General features: G+C 35.0%; 2 protein-coding genes across 3 annotated transcripts in view; one reads left to right on the forward strand and one right to left on the reverse strand.

Annotated features, from left to right (window-relative positions):
- Window positions 1-18,896, reverse strand: part of LOC145694448 (DNA oxidative demethylase ALKBH2-like) — an 859,325-nt gene that overhangs the window by 359,016 nt on the left and 481,413 nt on the right. The window lies entirely within an intron of this gene.
- The window catches only part of LOC145694446 (uncharacterized), a 164,725-nt gene that overhangs the window by 106,411 nt on the left and 39,418 nt on the right, over window positions 1-18,896 (forward strand). Inside the window, exons 3-4 of the mRNA XM_081770687.1 lie at window positions 3,657-3,737; window positions 18,237-18,413. Of these exons, the coding sequence (XP_081626813.1) occupies window positions 3,657-3,737; window positions 18,237-18,413 (258 nt within the window). The remainder of the gene's footprint in view (window positions 1-3,656; window positions 3,738-18,236; window positions 18,414-18,896) is intronic.

Here is an 18,896-nt window from a genome sequence, read left to right on the forward strand (position 1 = left end):
GCGGTGGCTCAGTGGTAGAGCGTTCACCTCTGGTGCTAGGGGTCTCGGGTTCAAACCCTGCTCCCGCCACGTGAACTTTGTGGTGGACAAACACCGTGTGCGTGGGTTTTCTCGGGGTTCTCCCGTTTCCTCCCACTTTCTTCATTCCATCATTTCATTCATTACTCATTATCACCGTCTCCTTTAGCCTAACCGGCATAACCGTGGGACGTAAAACTCACAATATCATATCTATCAATTTCGCAGTGATAAGGCCTCTTAACAATAAAATCGACTGCACCGATTTATTTCAAGAATTTAAAATACTCACTCCTACAAATGTAACTCGTCTCGAGAATTTCAATTTCTTTTACTGCTGCAGATTACACACGAATGCAAACAAGAGATCACCACTGCGAAGATTAAGTAAAACCTACAATAGGTTAACAAAATACAAAATACTGTAGATCTGGATATTAATATTAACATCATAAGTCAATTCAGGGCAGTTCTTTGTAATGCAATAAGAAATAATTGTAGATGTAAGAATATTAATGATGCTGCAACTGCATTATACATATAAGTGTATTATAATATGAATAAGTGATAATTGTTTAATAGGTGTAACGGACACTGTAAATGGGTTATGCAGCCTGTTGTGTCTAGAAATAAATAAAGCAGATTTACCTGGCATGCATTTAAGAGGTCAGATACTGCGTTAGACCTTAGACAGGATTTTCTCAATGTCTCATGTACTGTACTAATAATTTCTCCTAGTCATTTCTTTGTCACATTACTTACAGACAGAAGAGAAACATTTCCACAATATGATTAACAATTAACAAAGAAGTCGAAAGACCAAGATTTAGGCCAATTGAAGCAGGACGCTGTGGCTTAGTGGTAGAACGTTTACCTCTGGTGATTGGGGTCCCTGGTTCAATCCCCGACCAAAGTAAATTTGTGGTGCATAACATCGTGTCCGTGGGTTTACTCGGGGGAAACGTCCGTTTCCTCCCACGTTCTCATTCCACCAATTCTTCCATTTATCATTCACTTGTCTTAATCATCCGTCTCCCTTAACCTAAAGGACATAATCCTGGGATGTTATACCGAAAATTTTCATTTCATTATTTTTTTTAAAAAATTTTTACGCCAATTGATAGACATGACTGATCTAAACAAAATAACATGGTTGAAGCCAAATGTTGATGCGTAATTTTTGAAACGAAAATAATTGTAAAGCTGGTTAAAAGAATGTCGTTTCTTGCCAATTTTTTCAGCTGGGAAAGATTATTTATTTAAAGGGTGAGTGAGAAAATGGAGATAAAGATTCTCTTTTTTTTTTCTCTGTAAACCTAAAAATAAATGCTGTGCAATAACCACTGTCCATCTATTAAGATCAAATTGATACTGAATTATACACTAATCAAGGTTTTCTATTATGACACTAGCACAGGGGGCGATCGCCCTCCCCCACGAGAGGAAACTTTCTTACTTTATAGCTATATAAATAAAACCCATCCCAGAGTTTGGAGCTTTTAAAAGTAGCTTTAAGCAGCAGTATTACAACCCACCGCCCCTCCCAGAAGTCCGTCCTGGATCCGCCACTGCACTAGCAAGAGGACAGAGTATACAGTATGGTTAAATATTATGTAGCTCCAAATTATGATAAAACTATAATTTTCGTTCAAGTTTGTTATGCTCCAGAGCTATGATCAGTGATTGAATTGAAAATAAATAACTATCGGCACACTGAGAAAAATATGTTATCCGGACAGCTGTTATTATCTTGTACAAATATAAAGAAAGTATATGTTTACTACGGAAATCTGTACGGAGCATACGTTATCCATATGCTGCTTACGTAGTGCCTTTTTCCCGCTTACATGTTACATCATGTCGCTGCAGGAAGTCTCACATCTAACAGTCTTCCGTATATTATATACGTCAATCATATGTTATATAGGTTCATCTGTAAGTGAAATTCTGTCTGCGTATATAGAGCTCTCTCTTTCATATGGAAGTATGTATATACGAAACACTTATACGTAAAGTACGAATTAAACATACGTTTTCAGCTATACTTTTGCTACAGGATGTTAGATACGGCTGTACAGTAAGCCCAAAAACTTCAGGATTTACGCATGTAACCTACGCTTTTACGCATGCCACATGTTTTTTTTTTTTTTTAGTATATTTTCGTATGCAAAGACCGTTTAGGTTTGAGTTCTTAAACAGGTCATCGCTTCTCATTTCCCCTGCAGAAATAACGACCGCGAATTCCTCAATCTAATAGGAAGACTCACTGTCAGATGAATAAACTGGTAAGCAACGTGATTGTTCATTGTTGTATATAATTAAAATATAATATTTTGAATAGTTTAGGTATGAATTAAAAGAAGGATCAGTTTTATTTCAATGATCACATACCTAGATTCCAGAATAACCGAAATATATATATATATATATATATATATATATATATATATATATATATATATATATATATATATATATATATATATATATATATATATATATATATATATATGATCACAATTTATTTCATACGCCACTATATCACTGAATACATTGAAGATAAGAACTGAAACTGAATGTACTAGATAGACAGAGACAAAGGAGTTAAGTATGCAACGTTTTATGCAACACAAACAAGCAAAATATGCTAAAATATGGTGAATATGATTTTGGGGCTGCTTAAAAACTCAAAGCATCCCTTTTCACGAAGCCGGAATACTCACTTTTGGTTGGTTGAATTACAAAGCACTGCGGCTCAGTGGAAGCGCGCTTACCCCTGGGGCAAGGGCGGATCTAAGGGGGGGCTACGGGGCTATAGCCCCCCCTTGACGCTCAGGTTTACACTGGATAAAATGGGCTTCAATTCAGCTTTACACTGGATAAAACGGCAAATTATGGTTTAGCCCCTCCCTTGATCATATCCTGGATCCGCCACTGCCCTAGGGCATGGAGTCCCTGCTTCGATCCACGCTCACGCCAAGTGAAATTTGAGGTGGACAAACACCGTGTGTGGGGGTTTTCTTTGTATTCTTCCATTTCCTCTCACTTTCTTCATTTCATCATTTCATTCATTTCTCATCATCACAGTGTCCTTTAGCCTAGCTGGCATAATCGTGGGACGTAAAACTGAAAGATTTCATTTAAGCACAATGTAATATATGCAGGGGTAAAAGTGGATCTGAAAAGGTAGGGGGACAGTAGGTAGCGGCATGACGTCACGCCGTACCCCTTCCTATCTTTGCCCATTATAATTTTTAAGAACTGGTGGGACGCCGTACGTATTTTTTGTAGGTAAGGGAACGAAGTTCTCCCGCGTACTCCTCACTTTTACCCCTGCATATATGGATTGGTCTGGATCTCATAGTTCAACAATTGTTTATCCTGATAAACAATTATAATGTAAATTATTACTCCCGGAGAAATTTAATACTACGTAAATGGTTCTCTTGCTATTTACTGAACGGAAAATATGGCAAAAGCTTATTTCAACATTTTTTTATAGTTAAATTGATTATGAACAACAAGATTCTTGGAATAAGGCAATAAAAATTTCATTGTGTGCAAAAAAAGAAAATGCTAGTATTTTGATTCTGGTTTTAATTTATACTTTTTTTTTTTTTTTTTTTGTCTTTCCACAGTACCAATCAACAGGCAAGTTGGACTCAGCGAAAACATTTACATCACTAGTCGGAACGATACGTTTGGTAACGAACAAAAAGGTAAATATAAATTTTAATACTGCTTATTTAAAGTAATAGGCATTAGGCATTGTTATTTGTTATGTTATACAAGGTACTTCCAGGCTATCGGAATACACAATTAGTTAAGTTGGTTTTAGCAGTGCCATATATATATATATATATATATATATATATATATATATATATATATATATATATATATATATATATGAAAAAAATGTTACTCATGATCCAAAATTAAGGTCATTTCAGTTGTTTGTAGTTATGCTCAATTTATTTTTATACAGTATCTTGTTCAAGGGAGTTTAAAACCTGGAGCCTCTTAATCTGATCTCTTTGGTGCAGGAAGTACCTCTCGTCAAAATACTTCCCAGATACTTGAAATGATCGATCTCTCTAAATGATCGAGATCTAACAAGGTAGGAATCCAAATTGCACTGTTTGGAGGAAGAATGGATCTGCAGTCGCTAACGCTCGTTTCTGACCCAAAGTCCTACAATACGAGCATAGTTTAACTAAAAATACAAAGCACAAACATCTCAATTGTAAATATAAATAGTGTCAGATATTTCCTTATATGGCGCTAACAAAGAGTGATAATTGTGCAAGGCCACATTTATTATATCCACCATAAAAGCAGCTGAAGACAGGAACCATTGCCACTGCCGCAAGAGAAGTCTTTTAGCGCTCATAGTAATTAGTCATTAGAATTCCAAAGGGGTTTCCTTCGTTCTTCAAGTAATAAAACATAAAAAAAAAAACACCGGAAGACTTTGGGGTATGTCCAAATGCATGAGACCTATCATTATGTTTAAGTTATGATATGGCCCAAAGACGTAGGTATTTACTATATACACGTGAGAAAACACTGTGTATATTCGTCAGTGATGTGCCGTAAACTATAATTTTACGTCTACGCGATTGTCTACTGTAATCTATACGTAATCTACATTACACCTTTTCCCGTGTAGACTATGTAGACAACCACTATCAAATGTAAGGAACAATTTCGTTGCTCGTTTGTTCATATTTCCTCATTCAGTTGTTTTGCTTCGGTGCAGCGAAAGATTAGGGAAACGACTAACATATAAAAAGTAGAGGGAATTATTTAATCTGTATGTTTACTCTGCTCTGCACATACCACTTCCTTAGATTTTCCACTTCGAGCATTGCTTTTATAATGAAATTTACAAAACTAATTCTGTGGGCTTTCAGTCCTGAATCAGCTGTATTTGCCAATTTTTTCGTGCATATTTTACAAAATGTATAATATTTTTCATTTTCCTTCATCAAGACGAAACAAAGTATTCGAAAATTACTATTCGCTGGAATAGGCATTTTATTTTGTACGCAATTTCGCAAGGTAACGATAAAATAAAGCTCCTTTATTGTCCACGATGCCATATTAAATTACGTGTTGTTGACATATTCTACATAGTCTACGTTGTTTACATTGTCTACGCATAGTTGACACGTAAACGTAAACTATTGGTTTTTACGCGTAGACGCACATCTCTGATATTCGTCTACGAACTGCTTTTTTATTTTATTTAAAAAAAATGCTTCCTGTTCTATCTTTATGATGGTAATGTTCGAGTTTTGTTCGAAGCAGTTGATTTACAAAAACTATCAAGAATCGAATATATCGAATTATTTGTTGCAGCGCTGAAGTTTGTATTGCTCACTTCAAAAGTCTAAATTAATTAATAATGATAATAACAATAATACTAACTAATTGTATGGTTCAGAGACTTCAACATTACGGACAGAATCCTTAGTAATAATAATAATAATAATAATAATAATAATAATAATAATAATAATAATAATAATAATAATAATAATAATAATAATAATAATAATAATAAAGTAGTAGTCTTTATTGGAATATTCGACACACCAGTTATAGTTGCTTTTAGTTTTTCTCGTTGCGTTGTGATGCGATCCGTAAATTTTGCGAAGACCGATAAATGTCCCTTGCTTTCACAACATAAATTTGCGTTACATTTAATATTACATACTTTAACATTACTCACATTGATTTGATTTATAAATTTTAAGATTATAAATGGGAACAATTAATTTCCACGAAATAAGAACCACTTAAATGGATTTGAAGGGGGAAATAAGTAAAATCAAACCTTTTAAAATTCTAGTTCACTTGAAAGAAAACAAAATTAATTCAATATGTGAATCAATGGGCCCAAATTGCAGCAAGTATTCAAGACCTCCATTTAATTTTGAAATACTGTTTGAGTTTGTTTCGTTTTAGAATAGAATGAAACTTGCTCCTTTTCTCTTATAAAATTCTGTAGATTTAGAGTTACCATATCACAGACTTCAAAAAAGAGAACTTTTGTAGATTTTGCCAAGAAGAAAAAAAGTATAGCACCCGACAAATCTGTGAATGCCATACATTACTGTACACTCATGTCCAAAATGATTGTCGCATATCTATAACTGTCTTCTTGTGGGAATATAATTTGATAATGATTTTGCAGGGTACTTTTAATACTGATACTATGTGTACAATCGGGAAATGTATATTTGTGGTAAATTTCATAAGAAAAGAATTATAAATACGAAAATTAGAATGAGTAAAACAAAATATTGCTAAATGAACAAGAAAGTTTTATTGTTCTTATTTACTGCTGTTTTGACACGAAATTTGCCACATACATGTCTTTGCCGATTATACACATACTAACATTGTAAGAAATACCGGGCGAATTCGTTGTCAAATTATATTCCTACAACATATTTCTAGACATGCGACAATAATTTTGGACATGAGTGTACATGACTTCTATACATTCAATGTTACTGGATGTAGTTGAAGCGCTCATGCAGCTATAAACTAAACTTTATGTTTTTACATGAATTTTTCAGAGATGTGTCAACATTGTCTTGCACTGAAATACGAAGTTTTATTTTTACTCAAACACTACTCTTAAAAGTTCAAAAAAACAGTCTTTTTAGATTAAAAAATTGGCCGTTACACAACCATGGCACACAAGATATCAGCCATCCCTCCACTGTATACTGTTTATGTTAAGTATATGTTGTAACTGTTAAAACTGCATATATTTGTTATTTCACAGCCTTCATAGTAATTCTTTTATTTTGTAGTATTACATCATCTGTAATATTAGTTTCATTATAAATTTTATAAGAGCTTAGGTAATTTTTATAGGATTTCCAATTCAGCGTCGTAACTTAGAACTTTTTCTGGGGGTCAAGCAGTAATATTTGGGCCCCTAGAAAAAGTTGCTTTGGGCCCTCCCGCAAAATTCGAAAATAGACCCCTTCTTTCCACCTTTCTCTTACTCTTGGTGGGCCTCTCGGATCCTGTGGGCCCTCCTGCAGGCCCTGAGCTCGTTCCATAGATGACAAAATAATTAACGGGACAGTATTGATAAATCTTAAAGCCATACGAATAAGTATTATTTCTAGGGCCCCTAATAGTAGAGAGTTTTTACTGAAATGGGCCCACGACTCATTTTTGTTTTATTTATCTTTTGTGTGCTGTTCTGTTTATATAACGTAGTGAACCTGTTTGTTGCTTCGTTTAGAATTTCATGTTCGTATCGTATATGGAGTAAGAAAATTTTGTCTTGAAGTGGGTTCTCCCTCAAACAGCGGGGAGCTTCCCTGGGGGTAGTTTCCCTCTGCCCCTTCACAAGTTACGGTCCTGTTCGAATTTCATTTTCTTTGGGAACAAAATGGCAGTATCTAGCTTTCAGGAAAATTATTAATTTATTTCCAGAGTTAGATTATTTCTTGATACGGATATCTCTCTCTTTCTCTATATTTCAAAGTTAAGAAAATTAGTACAAGAGCAGTTTTGTTTCTTCAACGATAAGGGTGATATTTTCATTTCTTAGTACGCAGTTCTCGTTTTAAGAATATTTATAGGCAAGAATAGGTTGAGCTTTGGTTGTAAAATTTTCTTCAATATTTCCGTTTCTCACAAGAGACTCTGTGGATTATCTTTACTCAACTGTTTTAGACAAGGATTTTTCCTTAGTTTCTCATCTTTTATTGTGTTGTTTCATTGGTCCAAATTTTCCACTTTTAACTCTGATTGGCGGTATTTTACGAAATTGCGTACGAGTTAGTAACAACAGCATTACTTGTTTTATATAGAGCTACAAAATGTTATCCCCTTCCACCAGATGTTGAGAGATCGTTTATGATTGCACTATAAGGAGAAGGGATTCGATTGTCAGTCTCCATGTGTTGGTGACATCAGAATTGTGCAGTATGTCCAGAAATGTGTACTAATTCAGTCGTTGTAGTTGTCATACGAGTGCTAAGAGGGATTTTCATGGCCATAATTTCAAATAATATAATATCTTTTGCTACTCAAGCTTATAGTGTTTGAGAGTACTTCTTCTTTCTAATGTTTTAATTTTGTGATGTTATGGAGTTTGTATGAGATGAATTCAGTTTTTACGATGCGGATCTAACCGTAAAACCAGCCTCCCCTATGCCATATAACTTTTCACCCACTTCATAAGGTGGTTAGACAACCAAATTGACACTTGTGATATGTTGGGTTGCATAACTTGCTCTTGCTCGCCACCGAAATGTGTTCGTTTGAAGAACAATCAAGAAAGCGAGCGCCAGACTGGAAATAGGAATCACAAGTTGTGAATGCTGTAAAAGCGTCTTTTTAATGGTAGAATCCATTGGATACTTGAATAAAAATGATACCTGAATAAGAAAGTCATAAAAAGCCAAAAAGGAGAAAATTTTTCGTTTCTTCTCAGGAAAGTCGGATTTTTATGAAAAAAGAAAACTTCATCTCAGAAAAGCCGGCATTTTTCATCTCTGGTTAACACCGAGTGGGATTCAAACTCGAGAACATACGCACTGACTATGCGTTTACTATCATTAATCAAACAATTTAGGAACAGACATCATCAGCAGAATAATAAGATCAATTCCATTCTTAAATAGCATCTCGCTTTCCCATTGCTGACAGATTTCACAAAAGCTTTCATACATAGTTGAACGCATTGGCGGCAACAGAGAGTACGACAATATATGTAGTATTATGTAATGATAAATGGTTGAATGTGTATTGCGAATATGTTGGAAAGTAGATTAAGGAATATAGTTTCTGAACCTGAATCTTTTGCATACATTTTTACTTTCGAACGACAATAAAAGAGAAGAATGGATGCTGATCGAAAAATAAATAAATAAGTAATGAATAACAAATAAATTTTAAAAAATGAATTTGATCTTTGAACGAAATTACATATTTTACGAAATTTTATGGTCCCTCATACCGAAAAAGTGATTTTCCGATATCTGCCCGTCTCTTCAACCTGATGTACACTCGCCTAGAAGCCACACTATTCATCGTATCTGGACCAAATTTTGAACTTTTTTCTTTTCAGAGATTCTCCACAGAAATTTTTGAATTTACTTTCTACTTCCGCCAAAACAAGATTAGTTTACTGAAGGGGGAAAATAAAAAAAATCTTGATTTTCTAGAAATCGTCTCTAAGGATTTTTAATATATTTTTCATAACTCAATGTTTCATTAATTCCTCGAGCCGGCAGTTAAATACCCATCAGCCGCTGCGAGCAATTTTCGCATAATGTCCTAAAATTGAGCATAATTTTATGTAAGGAAAACCAACAGTTGGCAGCACATTGCAGCCTATTCTTGAGTGACATGCGTTTTCGTTCACGTGGAAGAACAACAGATGGCAGAATATGCATCATTTCGTCACTACTACATGGATGTATATGTGTACGTCGAACTGCTTCGAGAAGCACTGTAAGGATAGGTACACGCGTACGTCGAACCGGCGTAAGTGGTTAATATACCATGTAATATGTAAGCTGTTTTTCTGGGGAAAATCTTGATGGACTTTCTTTTTCGGGGTGAGTTTCTCTAGGACGATTTTCTCAAAAACGACCCAAACAATTTGATCATTTTTCGTAGATACTTGTAAATGTTTCATTGACAATTGTACAATATGATGTAAATCATATTTCATTCTTAAACCAGTTGAGAATGCTCCAAGTGCACTGCCAGAACGAACTTTAAAAGAATTATTTTTTCTTATTAATTTCTACAGGCTTTATGTCAATTGTTCTATGTACTTTATTATTATACCCATTAAACAATTCTTGTAATATATATCTATACATTTTTAATTTCCTTCAGTACTAAATTTTTTCCACGTGTTTTGTTTAAGAGTTCTGTTAAAACGTTCTATGATGTATTGTTTTACGAAGCCACATGCTCAAAATTGAAAAATTCGCAAAATATCATCTCTCTTTGATTTACGGTTCCCGAAACATGACTCAAATCTCCCGAAATCAAATCTCAAATCTCCGGGTTTTTTGGCCAATATCTGGGGAACGGTCCCATTGGCCAATGGTCACCGGTTACTATTTGATACCAAAATGTTTACCATCCTCTTAGGTATTGAACAACACCAATATCATTTCTCCATGACTTACGGTTCCCGAGATATAGATCCTTAAATTTCCCGAAATCGGAACCTTTTTGGCCAATAACTCGAGAACGATAAGAGGGACGGGAAAAATGCCATCACTTCTTTATGGTAGTTATTGATGCTCTATCGAACGGAGAGCTCAAAATTGAAAAATTCGCAAATAACAGGCATACGCGCACACACATATAGAGAATTCAGAAACGAACTTTCTAAGTTCGTTGAAAATCAGAAGGGGTAGTTTGCTTGTGCAATGAGTTTTCTTCGATACAAAGTTTTCCGAAAACGCTAATTATAATTTTGTTCATACTTTCTAAGTAAACATTTTCATAATAATTATAATAGGATGTAATTGAATTACGAAATGAGAGCGAGAAAGTTTAGTGCGGTAACCTGTACCCTTTATTTGTTTCTGTTTCGCACCAAAACGACCAATTTTTTTTCTGGATGGCCCTCGTGTATTCCTAACAAGGGAAGAGAGGGAGATTATATATCGAAGTGTAAGATGGCTTATACACCAATCGAAAGAACTAATGACACCTATTACGAAACTGTAATAGAAATTTTCCGAATGCATATACTGTGCGAATTATTTGAATATACAGAGTGTCCAGAAAAACCGTTTTCACCCCTAGAATCGCAAACGGTGTGACAGATGCCAAAACAGGAAAACACGAGTTTGATCATTTTAAAAGTACAACGTACCAAAACAAAAAATGTTGTCCCAGGGGCATTCACAGGGTCCCAGGCGGGATCCAACTCAAAAATTGCAAATGGTAAGGGGTCAAGCAACACATCATTGGAAACGTGTTGGGAAACGAAAGAAGACGGAACAGGAATTGACTCTCTAAAATTAAGCTGTGTAAAATGGCGGCCGGTTAAAATGTCAGCAAAAACGTCATTGTAAAGTTTATGGTCACCCCCAAAAAACCTGCAACGGTGAGACAAATGTCAAAATAGGGAAACATGTGTGTCATTATTTCAAAAGTCAATGATTGAAAGTAAAAATATTTGTCCTAGAGTCCTCCACAGGGTCCCAGATGGGGTCCTATTCAATATTTTCGAGTGGCAAGGGATCAAGTAGCAAATTGTTGGAGAGCTGTTGTTAAATGAAAGTAGATTAAATAAGTCTGGACTCTCTACGACAACAATGTGCAAACATATTTCTTTTTAGTTCTTCTTTCTGTAGTCGCAGTCGGGTTTTAGTTTGTTTTCACTTTAACTCTTGTACTCAACGGAAAGAAAGAAAAAATGCCACTACTGTGAGATTCTTCTCTTTGGGCCCAGTAATGTCTAAATAAATAAATAAATTTAATAAAAGAAAAGAAAAATAAGAAATAAAAAAACAAAAAGAAATAACATTTGACATCTTTGAGTATATAACTGACTAGCTAACATTTAGTGTACAATAGTGATACTTACGTTCGTTGTCTGAATTATCAAGTATAAAATGATTCACCCCCCCCCCCAAAAAAAATGCACCAGGAACAGCGAATACGTGCAAATGTCTCACAATGACAACAAGTGCCGATTGCAAAATGGAAAGAGAATGCACTCGGAGAATCGAAATGAGGATGCACATTTTGACCGGCCGCCAGTTTGCACTGGGTAATTTTAGCGAGTCGAGACTTGTTCCGTCTTTTTCATTTCACAACAGTTTTCAACGATATGCTTCTTGACCTTCTTTGCCATTTGAAAATTTTGAGTACGACACCGTATGGTACCCTGTAGAGGACTGTGGCACAAATATTTTTACTTCCAATCAATATACTTTTGAAGTGATGACACACATGTTTTCTTGTTTTGACATCTGCATCACCGTTTCAGATTTATAGGGGGTGGTCATAGACTTTACAATGACGTTTTTGCTGACATTTCGACCGGCCGCCATTTTGCACAGGATAATTTTAGAGAGTCGAGACTTGTTCCGCCTTCTTTCATTCCCCAACACGTTTCGAACGATATGCTACTTGACTCCCTTATAATTTGCAATTTTTGAGTTGGGCCCCGCCTGGGACAATACTTTTGGCTTTGATACGTTGTACTTTTAAAATGATTAAACACGTGTTTTCCTGTTTTGGCATCAGTCTCACCGTTTGCGATTCTAGGGGTGGAAACGGATTTTCTGGACACCCTGTATATTCATATAACTCGCACAGTATATGCATTCGGAAAATTTTTATTACAGTTTCGTAATAGACATAATTAGTTCTTTCGATTGGTGTATAAGCCATCTTCCATTTCCATATATAATCTCCCTCTCTTTTCTTGTAAGAATAAAATATATATATGTGAAAGTAATATGTATTATTTCCTTGTTTGAAACAATAAAATACGTAATTATTAGTGCGTATATATATTTAGAAAAAATAAATAATTGCATCTTTGATCCCCAGGGGCATTGAGTATTTGTTAACTTTTCTTTTCTTGACAAAAAAATGACTTTTAACCTTGCTGTTTACCCATATACGTAATGTAACTCCCGCATAAGACATTGCAAAATATTGTTCTGTTTTGTTTTGTTTGGAAATTGTGTGAATTGTTTCATGTTCCGGGAAGTCGTATTCTCGTGGCTGGAGGTTCCATACTTTAAGTGACGATTAATTACCTCCCAGTTCACTATTAATTTTTGTTTTCTTGTTTCGAAGCCTTAAGCTTTGTCCATCCTTCCTTTTACCGTAGCTACGTTTCTCTCAAGCTTTAAGCTTCATTATTTTTCGCTATTCTTGTTTTCAAGTACGGCATGCAAATTAGGTTGCTACAAGTTTTCGTAATGCTTCTTATAAGATGTTCTCAGGACATGACATTACGGGAAAGACTTGTTGTTGTTGTTGTTGTATTTGTTGGTCATGTTATTAACCAACAACAGCGTTTAGTCTATTCTTTAATTGCCGGCATTTTAAAATATTTTTTCTAGTGTATTTCCGGCTGTGGATCCCTCTAGGAAAATACCCGTTACATAGCATGATAAATTCTTAGTGTATAATTATTCCAATGCATTTAGGAACATTTAATGCAAATGTCGACCAAATATAGGAGTAACAAAATCAAGCTATATATGTATATATTTGGCCTGTGACGATAATTTGACCTTTTGTACATATTATATGGAACTACCTTACTACTAAACCTGAACAACTTACACACAATTTTATAAATAAGTTTTTTCATATTCTCTTCGTCTTTATTTTATTTTACGTTTCAAATGTACTGACTTCATTTATCTTCACTGTTATACTAATTTGTGGACTTGTACGATTATTGTGGTATAATTAACGAACGAACATTGTACTGAATTATCTATATCTGTCTCTTTGTGTGTGTGTGTTATTTGCGATTTTTTCAATTTTGAGCCCTCCATTCGATAGAGAATCAAAAAGTATCTGAGGCAGTGATGGAATTCTTCGCATCACTCTTACCGTTCCCGAGATATTCGCCAAAAATGACCCATTTCCAGAGATTTAAGGAGCCACATCTCGGGGACCGTAAGTCACAGAGATGATATTGGTGTTGTTCAATACCTAAGGGGATGGTGAATATTTTGGTATCAAATAGTAACCGGTAGCCACTGGCTAACAGGCCACCGTTCCCCAGATATTTGTCAAACAAGTTTCAATTTCAGATTTAAGGAGTCATATCTCGATAATCGTAAGTCATAGAGAGATGATTTCTTGCTAATTTCTGCGAGAAAGAAAAGAAGATATGGATAAAAAGATTTATTATGAAGGAATAATCACAGTTATCCTTCCCGCTCCATATCTCCACTCTTTCTAAGTTTGTTCTAGCATTCTCAACTGGTTTTAATTTTTAGATTGTTTTTAATTATATATTTCAATATTTAATATATATAGTGTTTTGAAACAACACCAACAACGTTTGGGAGATGATTTCTGACACCAAGATAAGACAAAAAGTATAGACCAACCTGGGTGCACAAATACTTCCTTTCGGAGGAATAGGCTGCCTAAAACATGAAAAAATGAACTTTGAAGGTCCATAGCTCCAATACTATGGGAACTATCGTACTTGGGTCAAGACTTCACTGAGGAACTAATATGTGCCCTATCCAAAAATCCATGTTTCAGAATCCTGAGGTACTTCCACAACAATTTTTAAGGGGGTACTTGGTGAGTACTTCAAATTATATGCCCGTAGGCAAACTACATCTACAAAAATTGTCGCGTTTTCATAGAGAAGTCTTGGCCCGATTACGGTAGGCTCCATAGTTTTGCAGCTAAGGGTTTTTAAAGTTTCAGGTAGCCTATAAGTCCGAAAGGAAGCATTTGTGCAATCAGTTGCTCGTTACTTTTTGTCTTATCTTGGTGTCATGAATCAGCTCGCAAACGTTGTCAGTGTTGTTTTAAAACACTATATATATATATATATATATATATATATATATATATATATATATATATATATATATATATATATATATATATATATATATATATATATATATATATATATATATATATAAAGAGAAAATTAAAATCTATTATTATGGGTCGCTGTAAAAAGAAAATGAAATGAAATTTTTGAGTTTTACGTCCCACGGTTATGCTGGTTAGGCTAAAGGAGACGGTGATGATGAGTAATGAATGAAATGGTGGAATGAAGAAAGTGGGAGGAAACGGGAGAAACCCGAGGAAACCCACGCACACAGTGTTTGTCCACCACAAAGTTTACTTGGCGGGAGCAGGGTTTGAACCCGAGACTCCTAGCACCAGAGGTGAACGCTCTACCACTGAGCCACCGCGGCCCTCGCTGTAAAAAGAAAGGCATATCAATTTTGCATACTTTGATTACAATGGCTGATATGGGCCACTTCTATTCGTAGCCTGGTGTAATCTCAAAGACACCAGAACAAACTTAGAAAAAGAATGGATTCTAAATTTTTTTTATCTATATGACCTCTACTTGAATAGTAAGGCATTTTGAAAATGAGTTTACATATCAACACAGTCTGTAAACATAAGAGTAGACTGCGGTGGCTCAGTGGTAGAGCGTTCACCCTTGTTTTTTTTTTGAGGTCCCTGGTTCGATGCCAGCTCGCGGCAAGTAAACTTTATGGTGGACAAACACCGTGTGCGTGGGCTTTCTCGAGGTACTCCTGTTTTCTCCCATATTCTTCGTTCCACCATTTTATTTGTTTCTCATCATCACCGTCTCCTTTAGCCTAACCGACATAATCGTGGGACGTAAAAACTTAAAGATTTCACTTTTTGTAAACGTTAGAAAATTGCACAAATATAAATCATGGGGCAGTCTAAGAAGAAATGGCTCCAAATGAGCGAAAAAACAAAATTTTGAAAAAAAAAAGAGAGCCGTACACATAAAAAAAGAAAAAAAGAAACCAAAAACTTAATATCTCATACTAGTTCCACGAAATGAGCACCATGTTTCTTTCGTGTGACAACACTACAACTATACAAAACATTTCTACTACTCACGCTCAATAATTTTGAACACTCAAAATATAGGAACAACTTATTTACTGTATTGAAGAAGAAAAATGAGACTTTTCTTTTCTGGAGTATTTTACATATACAATAGATTACGCTTTTACTTTTTTTTTTTTTTTTTTTTGTAATCTTTCAATTTCGGTAGCCAATACAATCTGCTCTGATATGTAGCGGGTTTATGAAAAAGGACTGTGCTTCACTAAAATCTCCGGTCACAGCCTGCGTTTATGAAAACTCGGAAAGTTGGTAATAATCTTCTGACTTAAAAATTTTTGAACGATGTAAATATTTATAATTAAACCTGAAATTGTAATAGCAAGTAAAGAAGTTTGATACAATCAGAATTGAAACAGCTTACAACTGGAATTATCCCTCCTAAGCAACCTTTATACACAGGTCCATACATCAAATGTTTTAGAAAATTCCATTTAGGTGTTTCTATTTTTTTTTTTTTTTTTTTTGTAAAAAAAAATACATGGAAATTTCACCGGGATCCTAATACTGCAAATTATGGATCCGTCAAAATAATAAATAATACTTTCGACAAAGTAGATATTTTACAAATATCTAGGACCAATATTAACACACCAAAATCATACTCAAGAAGAAACTAAATGTTGACTAAAAGCAGGGAATATGTGCTATTATTCGGTTCAAAATCTCTTGTCGTCGCGAATTCTGCCGAAGAATTTGAAGCTTAAAATATATAAAACGATAATCATGCCTGTTGTTCTGTATGGTTGCGAAACATGGTCGCTTACTCTGAAGGAAGAACACAGACTGAAAGTATTTGAGAACAAGATCTTGAGACGAATATTCGGACCCAAGAGTAGAGGGAATGAGGAATGGAGGAAATTTCATAATAAGGAATTACATAATTTATACCGTTTACCAAACAGTGTTAGGGTCATCAAACCTAGCAGGCTTAGGTGGGCAGGTCATGTAGCGAGAATGGAATAAAGTAGGATCGCTTTCAAAGTTTTGACTGAAAATCCAATAGGAAAACGTCCATTAGGAAGACCTAGGCGCAGATGGGAAGACAATATTAAGATGAATCTCACAGAACTAGGAGTACAAAGTAGAAACTGGATCCAGTTGGCTAAGGACAGAAGTCAATGGAGAGCTTTCGAGAATGCTGTATTGAACTTCAGGGATTCCACAGGCCATAGAGTTAGTTACTTAGGTATTACATGTAATCGAAAGGGGTATAATCTTTGAAAAACATTTAACTACGGATACAAAAGATATGAAATGTTGGGAACCGCTGCTCTAAAGAGCTACCGCTCGCTCATGCGAATGGTAAAAGTGCTTCTCCTTAGATAAATTTCTAGTTAGCGCTTTCTTATACTAATTTGAGGATCTGGAATGCAATCGAACTATTTTAAAACATATCCGACCATCTTGGTATGAGAAAAGTGACCTCAAAATTGGAATATGTATATTTATTTAGCCTAATTTCTAAATTTGTCTTAGAAGCCCTTAAACATATCCGTCTTTTTCTCGTTTCGCCATACATTTAAGGGTGATTTGAATCTATTCAGCTCCCAAATTAGTATCTGAAAAAACGCAATTATAAATGTATCCAAGCATAGGCACTTTTACAATTCGCATGATCCATAGTTCATTATACATCATCCGATAATTAAGCAATGAGATTGATGTTATTGTGACCAAAGATAATGTAATAATACCTATTTATTATTCAAAGTACATCCCTCCTGCGTTAATATAGCGAGTGGTAGGATCACGCAAGAAGTAGAATGACCACTGCAACTAAGTTTGTGGTATGTTCCGTAATGCTATTGTCACAAGTTCTTGGATGTCTTCAACATTGTCAAAAAGTCGCCCTTTTAATGGTAATTTCAGTTTAGGGAACAGAAAATAGTGGCAGGAGAACATATCTGAAGAATAGAGAGGGTACTGCAACACACACACATACACACACTTGTATATGTCAGGCCAAATATTCCTGAACAAGTACTGCTCGGTAAGCGGGTGCATTGTCACGGATACTGAACCAGCTACCTGGGGCTGAGTATTCAGGCCGAGCACGACGAATTCTCTTCACGAAACTTTCCAAACCACTTAAATGAAACTGAGTATTCACTGTGCGACCTTCTGGTACAAATTCATGATGAATGATGTCCTTACTGTCGTAGAAATACAGGAGCATTGTCTTTACTTTTGCCTTCTGATGTCGAAGTTTCCCCATATCCTCACATTCCCATACACTCTCCGCGTCAAACAACACAAAATTTGATATTTCGTCCTCTGTTCCATGCTGCTAGCGTGACGAGGGCTTCTCAGTGACTGTTGGTAATAGCATCGTATTTCCCGTCATGCTTTGCGTGCGACAATGAGTGTTGCCAGATTCTAGAGGAGGGATTATGCTTTTAAACGTACAAATTGTTTACGGATTGCATTTCTGTTTCGTCATAATAAAATCAGTTTCATTACTTAATTGTCGGAGTGTAAAATAATACTTAACTAAAAGCTGATTTACCATAAGAATGCATTGCGATTTCATGATGAGCATGCACTAAAATATATTTATTGTGTTTTATTCTATGTAGTATGCGTGATCGATGATGTCCTATACCACGATGGAGACTCGATCCCAACAACCAGTCCATGTGAGCACTGCATCTGTCGACCGCCAGGATTTGCTTGTACAATCATTAACTGTGAGATAAAAGCCGGCTGCAAAGCCATCAAGAGGTCGAATCAATGTTGTCCTGAGTACAAATGTGGTAAGTACCACCCTATGAAAAGTCTTAGGGGAAAACATGTAAAAAATAAATAAATAAATAAATAAAATAAAAAGAATGCAGTAATATTTACGCTCTTCAATATAGTTTATGAACTACAACCTTTTAACTTATACAACACTTCTAATAAAGGCAATAAGTTCTCTAATACTGTCAAATAAGTTTTATTTTCCTTTTTTCCAATACTGTCTCTTCCGAATTCGGCTAATAATTTTTATTGTTATTTTTTTAATCTAACCAGCTTTTGTTTTTCGTTATTTTCTATATTTATATATTGGACGTTTACAGCTATTTTTCATCCATAATGTTCATGTTTTTGCACTGTTCAGCGCAATACTCAGCACAAAACATTAAATTGGTATCACTCATATTGGTAACTTTCTATTCAGCGATGTAAGAATTTTTTTCTTATTCTGTAATAGCTATTTTGTTTTTCTATTTATATCTATGCTTGTATATTCTCGT

The sequence above is a fragment of the Thermobia domestica genome, chromosome 9 (assembly GCF_964235325.1).
Source record: "Thermobia domestica chromosome 9, izTheDome1.hap1.1, whole genome shotgun sequence".
NCBI classification, from domain to species: Eukaryota; Metazoa; Arthropoda; class Insecta; order Zygentoma; family Lepismatidae; genus Thermobia; species Thermobia domestica.